This window comes from Phacochoerus africanus, chromosome 1 (genome assembly GCF_016906955.1).
Source record: "Phacochoerus africanus isolate WHEZ1 chromosome 1, ROS_Pafr_v1, whole genome shotgun sequence".
Lineage (NCBI taxonomy): Eukaryota > Metazoa > Chordata > Mammalia > Artiodactyla > Suidae > Phacochoerus > Phacochoerus africanus.
In genome coordinates this window covers 286286470-286296773 of record NC_062544.1, presented here as the reverse complement: position 1 = coordinate 286296773, position 10304 = coordinate 286286470, and the positions used below count along the sequence as shown (strand labels likewise).

General features: G+C 64.6%; 1 protein-coding gene across 1 annotated transcript; it reads right to left on the bottom strand.

Annotated features, from left to right (window-relative positions):
* Positions 1-6718: 6718 nt before the first annotated feature.
* Positions 6719-9922, bottom strand: CRYAA (crystallin alpha A). The gene is made up of 3 exons (XM_047797453.1): positions 9681-9922; positions 8250-8372; positions 6719-7493 (listed from the first exon to the last, which is right to left on the bottom strand). Exons 1-3 carry the CDS (start codon positions 9867-9869, stop codon positions 7284-7286), a joined length of 522 nt encoding a protein of 173 aa, XP_047653409.1. The 5' UTR covers positions 9870-9922; the 3' UTR covers positions 6719-7283.
* Positions 9923-10304: the final 382 nt, after the last annotated feature.

Genomic DNA, 10304 nt, shown 5'->3' with positions numbered 1-10304 from the left:
GGGGTGTCACCAAACGCACCCAGGCCGTTCGCTTTCATTTCCCTCGAGGTCGAGGCGCCACAGACCCCCTCACAAAGGGTCTCGACCCCAGTGAGCCCGGACTGCGGCCACGCAGTTTTTCTTGTGGAAAAACTTTTTTTCTTGTGGAAAACCTCCTACGGCAGGTCCCAGGCTAGGAGGCGAATCAGAGCCGCAGCCACGGCCACATGGGATCCGAGCCACATCCGCCACCTACACCACAGCCTGCAGCAACACTGGACCCTTAACCCACGGAGTGAGGCCAAGGATTGAACCTGCATCCTCACGGACACTGTGTTGGGTTCTTAAGCTGCAGAGCCACAGTGGAAACTCCTTCTTTAAAGTGGGTCAGTGTCTGCCCTGCCGAGCTCAGAGCTGCCCTCCAGGGACAAGGGCAGTAGCGCACGTGACGTGTCCTAGCCGGCGAGGGCTGTGTGACTCAGGGCCGTCTGTCCTGGTCGCAGGTGGGATAGTGACGCCCCAGACGTGTCTCAGGTCCAAACCCCAGAACCCGCAAAGCTGCCCTTATTGGGAAAGGGTCTCGGCAAATGAAACGAACGTAAGGATTGAGGTGTAGCCGTTCCGCATTTACACGAGCGGACCTCAGCGCCCATGGCTGGTGTCCCCCCGAGACGACCACAGGGGCCTGTCCACCCCCCCCGGGATAGACCGCGATGGAAAAGAGAAGAAAAAAAGAGCGTGTATGAGAAGAACTGAGTCACTGCACGGCAGACATTGGCACAACATTGCAAATCAACTATTCCTTAATTTTTTAAATTAAAAAGACGAAAGAGAGAAGAGCAGAGACCCACAGGCAGGAGGTCGGTGGCCCTGGAGGCAGAGACTGGGGGGCGGGGGCAGACGCGGCCCCACGAGCGGGAAGAGGCAGGAGGACCCGCAGCCCCTGGGGGGCTGACAGCCACAGACACCTTCCTCCCACACTTCCGGCCTCCAAATAAATTTCTGTGCTTGAAGCTGCCCGGTTTGCGGCCACCTGTCCTGGCAGCCCCCCGGAAACCGGCATGGGCCTGCAGTCTGCCTGTCGCCAGAAACACACTGGACGGTGGCTGCAGGAACAGGCAGTGAGAAAGTCAGGACGCGGCTCAGGAGCGGTCAGCTGGGGTTCGCATCCCCCCCACCGCCGCCCCAGGCCACGGGTCCTCGGCCACTCCTTTAATTCAGCTTTTCACAGGAAACCAGCAAAAGGAAGCACCTGCTCCAGTAAGTCCCCGCAAGGGAGCCCAGGGTGAGCTGTCCGCATGGACTTGCACTCAAAGTCCCCACACGTGGCTGGCCCCAAACATAGCTGTCCCCAGCCATGGGGAGGAAAGCGGCTCTGGCCCCCCCAGGAATTACTTCATCATCACCGGAAAGCTGCCAAGGTCCCGCAGTCGTGTGGGCAGAATGTGGGCATCCCACCTCTTCCCCCCTGGTCTTACTGGTCTCCCCGGTGCCCCCCCATCATACTTAGCAACCTGCAAACCCACCCTTAAGTGCAGTGAGGCTCTGTCTGAAGAGGTTTTGGAAAGATGTGTTTTTAAGCACAATATTTATTATTATTATTGTTGATTTCTGGCTCCTGGGGGAGGGGGGCTGGGCGGGGATGAAGGCAAGAGGGAAGAGCCTTGGGAATAGGGAGCAGCCTGATCCTCATGTTCCTTTCCTGTGACCTTGGGGTGCCCTTGAGCACACCGTGCCCCCCCCCCCGCCGCCAGGCTCTAGCAGCCAGGCGCTGCAGCCACACCGAGATGGCCAGGCGTCCCCAAAAGCCCCTCGTGAAAGGGGCTGCTCGCCAGCGCACAGGGAGGCTCCCCTTAAGGGGGAGAGACGGGCAGGATATGTCTGGTGTGGTTGTGTCTTCAAGTTCAAGCACATATCAGACAGAGAGAAGCCGACGGGAGGCAGGAAATAGAGCCTAGAGCCTGCTCGTGGCCATTGCAGGTGTGTGTTGTGCGTGTCTGTGTGTGCATATGTGTACACAGACGTGCAGACGTGCATACTGTGTGCACCTGTGGCTCACACTATGTGTTGTGCATGTATGTGTGCCTGTGTGTTTGTGTTTGCATGTGCATGTGACTTGAGCTGTGCGTGCGCGTGTGTGCGTGCGCGTGAGCCCACACACACGCGTGTCTTCTGTTGGGTTCTGTTTTTGTGACAGCAACCTGCACACATAAACCACCCTTGCTCCTGCAGATTCCACCCCCAGCCCAGGATCCTGGAGCAAACCCACAGCGGCAGAACCCCCAGCCTGGCCACCCCAGCAGCCAGGACGCCGGCCCTAATGTGGGCCACATGGGGGCCGCAGCCCTGGGCCAGGCCACCCCTCCCTGGCCCCAGCCTGGGTGGAATCCCCTTTGGGCAGCCCACTCCCATCCCAAGTCCTGAAGGTCGAGGGAGGTGCTAGGTGGCAGGCACCGCCCTGACTCCAGGAGGCAGGTCCTGGCCTTGTCCCTCAGGTCCCAGGCTTCCCCTTGGACGTGCGGTCTGACACAGGTGCACAGCCTCGGGGTGCAGCATCTGGCTGATGGGACCTCTGACCTGTGACCCCGCCACTGTGCCCACCCGGGTCAGGTTCCTGTCTGACACGGCTGGATACAGTGTTGGGGCACTGTGTTAGGGCTGCCTGTCCCTCCGGGCACGTGGCAGGACCCGAGGCTGCTCTAGAGTGTTCCCAGCAGAGACCGTGGGAGCCAGCAGGCCCATGGCCAGGGAGGGCCAACACACGACGTCATTCTGCCAGCGGGGAGATCCCCCAGAGCCACAGGGAGCACCCCCCCCACATGGTGCTGGCCTGCCAGGCAATGATTTGCCCCTTTTCAAATGATTTCACAAACAGGAAAACAAAACAAAAACTGCTTATTGTAAAGAAATACCACTGGCTCCCAGTGGGGCTTTTCTTTTCAGTGTCCTCTGTTGGACACCCACTCCCTGGGTCAGGACGGGGTTTCCCAGAGCTCTCGCGGCCGGCCCACCCCCAGGAGCTGGTCGCTGCAGATGCGCGGCTGCTTCTGGACCCGTGAAGGTGACCTCTCAGCTCCGCCCCTTCTTCCCGCGAGGGCCGGGCTGCCAAGACAAAGCCTCTTCTGCCACCTGGTGGTGGGTCTTGGAAACGCAGGAGGCCACGGGCTTGCGGGACGCCCCTGGGAGCGAGTACCATCCCCCCCCACCCCTCCCACTCCCCCTCCCCCACCCCGCGCCTCGTGAACTGGTGAGAACCAGGATCTGATACTCAGAGGGCTTCAAAAATCTGCCTGTGGTCACACAGCAAGTCACCTGCTGATCAGGACCAGCCGGACTTCTTCAGTGCCTTCTGACTTGGGGTGAGCTGTGAGGCTGTATAATAACACCTGTCGTGCAGGGGCTGGAGCCCTGCCTTTGAGCTCAGACAGGTAGGGTGTGTCCTGGCCGGGCCCTCCCCGATGGGAACGCCAGGTAAGTGACTCAGCCTGGAAGCCTGCTTTTATCCCTAACAGTGGAGCCCATTACAGGCAGCTGGGCTGCTTAGGGGCTGCCAGCTGCCAGTGTGGCTGGCACGGTGTCTGGCACACAGTAGGTGCTCAGCCAATGCTCCTCCTGCTGCTGCTGCTGCTGATAAATGTCAGTGATGATCCTGCAGCTCAGGGTGACCATGAGATCCCAGGAGGGGACCTTGGTTCCTGCTCCAGAACCACGTAACCACATGCAAGCCTCCTATTTGCTGGAATGAGGAGGTTCCCCTCCCCCCAGGATCTAGAATGAGACCTAGGGGTGGGGGGGCTGCTCTGCTGCCAGGCCACCCCCCATCACTGACCCACCCACGGAGGCAGCTGCTGTTACTCCGGAGTCCCTCAGGCTCTCCTGGATGTGGGTTTCTCGTGGAGAATTATCAGCTCGCAGACTCCTGGGCTTCAGCCCCACACAGGCCAATTCGGCAGGTCTGGGCGAGGGCCTGGGCATCTGTATTTGTGCAGGACTCTGAGTGGGGCCCACAGACCATCAGTTTCAGGGGATGCTGGCCAACCCGCCTTCACAGTTTGGTGGTGGGGACAGCTGTGTGTCCTAGGGTGAATAAGGCTGGACTCCAGTGGCCCAGGACTGTCTGGGGAGTGGCCCCCAGGCAAGACGTGACCAGAAGTGGACAGGGTGGGGGGAAGGCCAGCGGGCCAAGAAGCATCAGCAGGCACCAGAGGCGGGGCAGCCATGCGGGAGGCGAACCCCGGGCCTACAGCACGTGGGCAGGCGTGAGTCCGGGGGGAGGAGCAGGAAGGGCAGCCGGTGGTCCCCTGGGTTCTGAAGTTCTTCCTACAACAGCCCGCGGCACTGACACCGGGCCGAGCACCATGGTCAGGGCTCTGGGGCCGCCCGATGCCTGGTGGGCATGCCTGGTGCCCCCGATGCGTGGGGCACGGCCAGATAGCCGTGGCCAAAGCTGAGCTCCTGTTGGCATGAGTGCAGCCTCCTGCCTGGTGGGCATCGGGCACACCTGCCCTGGGCTCTGCAGAAGATGATAGGCAGCTGGGTGCCCGCACGGAGTCAGTGATACTTGGCCGACAGCAGCTGTGGAGGGTGGGCCGTGTGGGGACTGTTCCAGAACAGGCCCCTAGACACCCCAGGGAGCATGGATGCTGCTGACAGGGCAGGACCAGCCGGGCAAAGGCCACGGGGATGCGGGGCCGGCTCTCCAGGGCCAAGGAGGGGCCAGACCCTGGCCCTTGGCCAATGGCCTCAGGCATTTCCATCGGACCCCAGAGTCCAGGCCTCTCAGAAGGTACAAAGCCGCTGCAGGCCAGCACATGGGTTCCTTAGCTTAAGAAACCCCCAGGCAGGGAGGAGAGCGGAGAAGGGGTGTCCAGGCGCCCTGGGAGGGCGGAGGGGCGTGGCCCTGTCTCAGGAGGTGGGGCAAGGTGGGGTCTTACCCTTCCGGGAAACTCCTTTCCCTGCCTGATGAGGCCCCCGTGCTCACTGCAAACCCCGGATCAAGGAGCTCGATCCGGATCCCGGGAGCCTGCCTCCCCAGAGGGCGGATGGCCCCGTCTCCGGGCCTGTAGTGTCAGCTCGGCTGCTCCAAGGAACCCTGGGCGGGGAGCCTTAAACAACGGACATTCACTTCCTCACGGTCCTGGGGGCCAAAGTCCAAGATCAAAAGGTGTCATGGGCTGGGTTCTGCCGAGGCCTCTCTCCTCGGCGTGGACGGTCGTGTCTCCCCACGGTCCTCCTTCAGTGTGTGGGCCCGGGGACCCCAGTCCTGTGGGATTCGGACCCATCCCGATGACCTCGTTTTATCTTAAACACCCCTTTAGGGACCCCCGTCTCCAAACCATCACCTGCGAGGGTGGAAACGAGGGCTCCAACACGTGGATTTGGGGGTCGCGGCTCAGGCCAGGCCCGGGCCAGGTCCACAGCGAACGCAAGACCAGGCCTCCACTGGCAGCTCAGTTGTGGCTGCAGCCAGGCCCCCAGGACCCCGCCCCCTGGCCCACAAGACCCGGTGCAGTGACAGGCCAGGCTGTGCCAAGCGGAAGTGCCTCTGACAACAGCAGGTCTGGGGCACCTGGGAGGGGCAGGGAGCCGCAGACTGTGATTTTCCAAAATACCCGCCCCAGCCCCTAAGAGCTGTGACCATTCGACGCCTACTCAGGCTGCCCCCATCTCCATGGAGATGGAGGAAGCGGCAGGACCACCTGTCGGAAGGAGCGGGCAGGTGGGTTGGGGAATCTGGAGACGCTTCCCTGGGGCGAGGGCCTTGTTGAGAAGGAGGCCAAACTCAGAGCTACGAAGGCGCGCGCGCGCATGTGTGTGTGTGTGCACGCTTGCACAAACGCCCTGCTTTCCACTTCAAGTCCGGGTGACAGCCAGTTCCCTGCATGTTGAACAGAGGTCACTGTTTGAAACCCCCTCGTCCTCCCCTCTTGGGGCCCAGCTTCTCAAGGAGTGTGGGCACCACGCCCAGGCCCATCCTGCCAGGCTCATCAGGGTCCCCAGAGCGCCTGCCTGCACTGCCCAGAGAGGGCCCTACTCTCGGCCTGACCACACCAGCAGGGCCCGGAGGCCGCATCTGGCCACCCCCCTCGCCGTCTCTGCGGTCACCGAGCAGCGGTCGGGTGCCTGGCTGAGCTCCGCCAGCCCCACATGGAGTATGCCAGCCTCTGGACTTGTCTCTCAGGGCAGGGTGGGCTGGGCAGGCGGAGGAGGCCACCCCCCGGGGCAGAATTCCCCAAGGGCCCCATGTCTGTTCCAGGAAGAGGGAGGCAGAGTGGGGACACCTCCCACCCAGGGCACCCAGGGCGTGACACCTAGCGGAGTGGGCCCTTCTGCCCATCTATCCTTGTCCCTTAGGGAGCAAAACCTGAGGGAGCCAGGACAGAAGCCCCAGAGGGAGGCCAGGGGTCAGGACGGCACAGTCAGGATGGCGCAGCCCCGCCTGGCACCCAGTTCCCACTCAGAGAGAGAGGAGCCCGGCCCCTCCCCCGCCCCCCCCTCCTCCCTCCTTCCCTCCACGTTCTCAGAAGCAGCCCCCTCCTGCCCACACGGCTGGTGTCTCGGGAGGCACTGGGTCTGGGAGCAAGGAGGTGACCCGGTCACTCAGAGGCCGCTGGGGCTGAACATCGACAGGCGGACCCAGCGTCCCCACCCCTCGCATCCCCGGTAGAGTCCCCTTGAGCTTCCCCGTTGCCCTCCCGCCCCTGTCCCCACAGAGACAGCACGGCCACCACACAGCAAGTTGCTTGTGTCACCTGCTCTTTATTGACTGCCACGGGCTGCGTCCCCAAGGGTGACCAGATGCCCCGAGAGCGGAACTACGTAGAGGGAGGTTGGAGGGAAGGTGGTTTGAGAGGCACGGGCTGCCGAGAGCCCCGGCGCACGGGAGCCCCCGCTAGACGCATCCGGCGGCCCCGGGCTCGGCATGGGCGCTGGCCATCAAGGGCTGAGATGCACTTGGCTGCCCTGAACCAGGGTCACCCAGAGACAGGGCAGCGAGGGCGCCCTCTGACTGCCCGGCCAGCCTAGACAGCCTGCGTCCCCGGGAGGCGTGGTGTTGCCTAAGGAGCTGGGGTGGCGGCCACCTCCACCAGCTGGCCGGGGGGGACGCGGGTCACTCTGAGGTCTCAGCACCTCTGGCTGAGGCCTCAAGCTCTCCAGGCTGCTCTCTCAAACCCTCGGGCTCTCCGGGAAGAGAAGGAAATGGAAAGGAGGAAAGCGGAGGGGGCAGACGCCCCACTTTCTAGGGTCCCCAGACGGTGGGCCGCGGGGGCCACAGCGGGTGGCAGTCGAGGCCAAGGCCGAGCTTAGGACGTGGGCGCGGAGCTGGGCTTCTCCTCCCGCGACACGGGGATGGCCCGCTCGCTGTGGCCGGAGTCCACGCCGGACGGGACCTTGGGGCCGGAGAAGGTCAGCATGCCGTCGGCGGACAGGGAGCAGGAGAGCGCAGACTGGTCCACGTTGGAAGGCAGGCGGTAGCGGCGGTGGAACTCACGGGAGATGTAGCCGTGGTCGTCCTGGGCGCGGGGAGGCCGCAGTCAGAGACACCCTGCAGCGGGCCACCCCCCGCCCCGCTCAAGGAGGCCCTCCTGACCGCAGGAGAGTCAAACCCAGGATGCTCTCCCAGGGCCAGGGCTGGGGCTGGACCAGGGGCTGGGCCTTGGGTCCTCCCCGCCTCCCCGTGAGCGGTCTGAGCCTGCCCGGGGCCCTCGCTGCCACGGGGTTGGCTTTTCAGTCTAATTGCCTTCCAAGATCACCTGAAAGGCCTGCCCGAGCCCTGCCCTCGGGGCCAGCTTCCCCGGACCTACGACCCCGCAGACCGCTGGGGCTCGGCTCCCTACCGAACGCCAGGTCAGAAAGTCACGCCTGGGCCAAGGGCGCCCCCTTCTGCTGACACTCAGGGCCCAGCTCAGCCCCAGGACAACTCACTCCTTTCCAGCGGGAAGACCTCTGGGGAGATCCCTGGTCCCTAAGGGCTGAGAGGCTACGGGCCCCCCAGCCCAGCTGTGCCCCCGCCTCGAGACAGTCGGTCTGAGAGGACGGGGCGCTGGTCCCGCCCGGGGTGGGGGGGGGAGCTCTGAGGCCCCCGCTGCCCCGGCCTCCCAAGTGCACCCACGTCCCCAGGGTCCTTCCTAACCTCACCTCGTCCCTCAGGCGGTTTGGACGGAGCGGGGGACCGCCTGCGCGCACTGAGGGCTCGGGCAGGGCCCCCTGGGGCGGAGGGGGGGCGGGGGGCAGCCCCCCCACACGGGGCCCAGGCGGCGCCCGCTCACCTGCCGCTCGTTGTGCTTGCCGTGGATCTCCACAAAGTCCTCCTGCACCTTCACCGTCAGGTCCTCGGGGGAGAAGTGCTTCACGTCCAGGAAGATGACAAACTTGTCCCGGTCGGATCGGACCTGGAACCGAGCACCCGCGTGGGTCTCCCGGGGCTGCGGCTGGGAGGCGACGGGCCGCGGCCCCTACAGAGCTGACCGGAACGGCTGGACTGGGGAGGCGGCGGGCTCGCCCCCGGTTGTCAGAGCCGAGGCTGCGGTCAGGGCCCTCACCTCCCCCTCCATGTCCCCACGGGACAGAGGGACCCGTGACTCGGGCCCACGTGGACATGCAGCTGACGACCAGAACCTCGGGGCCTGTGGACGGCCTGGTTGGCGAGGGGTTGGCGGACTGGTTTGGGGTTGAGCGGCTAGTTGGTTGTGTTAGGTGGCTGGTAGTGAATTGCGGGGCTGGTTGTAGTTGCAGGGCTCATTACAGGTCGATTGACTGGCTGGTTATGGTTCCTGAGCTGTTTATGGTTGGAGGGCTGGCTATAGGTTGGTTGGCTAGCTGGTTATGGTTAGTGCTTGGCCGGCCTGTAGGACCGAGCACTGGGAGCTGGACCACTGCCCTTGGCCTCGGCGCTCGCCTCTCTGTAAACAGCCTGGGGCCCCGTCTGTGCCAGATGCGCGGTGCCCGCAGGCCTACACAGGCTGCCAGCTCCTGGCACACAAAGCCCTTTCAGTCCCTTCTCCTGTCCCTGCCCTGGCTCGGGACACTCGTTTGGGCTCCGTTGGCCCCTGGAGTGATGGGCCTTGCACCAGCTCTGGACAAGCCTCTGTGTTTTAGGCAGTGGTCAGACCTGGCGCCTCCAAAAGGCTAGACCCTGGGGGATGGAGGCCGGGGGCCTCCTTGCTGGCCCGTGGGGCCTGGCCTTGGGCTCCCGGGCCAGCTCAGGAAGAGCCCACTGGCTGCAGCTCCACGGCCATGGAGAGGCTTCAAACAGGACCCTCCTGCCGGACTCAGGCAGCGCAGCGCACCTGAGGCTTCCTGCTGAAGGGGAAGCACAGCTGCCAAGCGCCAGGCTCAGCCGCCATCGCCCTGCCTCCAAGGGGCTGTCCTTGGGGTGCCTGGCCCACAGCGGGGCATCACCAAGGGTACTCTGTCATGGGCTCGTGGGAGGAAAGGACGGGGGGGCTCAGGCAGCTCCTCCTCCCACCACCCCCAGGGGCTGGGGGGCTCTGCTGGGGGGACAGCCCACTGGGCCTCTGCACGTGCAGGCGGGACGAGGTGGCAGGAGGGCGGAAAGTGGCCAAAGTGGCCCTGTGGCCGTCCCCATCCGCTCCACGGCACACGCCGGTGTCACGTCCACTCCAGGCCGGCCCTCGGAGACCCCGCTCCCCTCGGGCCATGGCCCGGGTGCCCCGGGGGGAGCAGCGGGAAAGCCTTACCTCGGAGACGCCGGAGTCCAGCACGGTGCGGAAGAGGGACTGGCGGTAGTAGGGGCTAATGGTGGACGACAGGAAGGGCAGCAGGTCGTACTCGAAGAGGCCCTCGCCGAAGAACTGGTCGAACAGCCGGCTGGGGTAGAAGGGGCCCAGCGCGCGTTTGAACCAGGGGTGCTGGATAGCAATGTCCATGGCGGACGTCGGCTCTGCAGGACCCGGGGCAGGCGGGGCTCTGGGCAGGGGCCTCTGGGCAGCTGGGTGGGGAGCCGGGACCCGGGCCCTCCCTATATACGCCGGGGAAGAATGGAGGCATTAGGGGGATTTGCCCGGAAAGCGTGAGCTCAGGAGGGCGGCCGCCCCGTCAGCAGAAACGCGGCCGGGCTGAGCGCCCACGTCTCCAGCCCCGCCTGCGGCGCTGAGCCACCCAGAGCCTGGGCACCAGGCGCACAGCATCCCAAGGGGCGTCTCTCCGCGGGCTCTGTGCCCCACCCTCCAGGGGCTTCTAGGGGTTCTCTCATCTCCCTGTCCCTAGGCCTGGGCCTGTGGTCTGCGTACGTGGTCCCGTGGGTCCCACAACCACTTGCAAGTGGGAGCTCAAAACCCTGTGTCACAGACAGGGAAACTGAG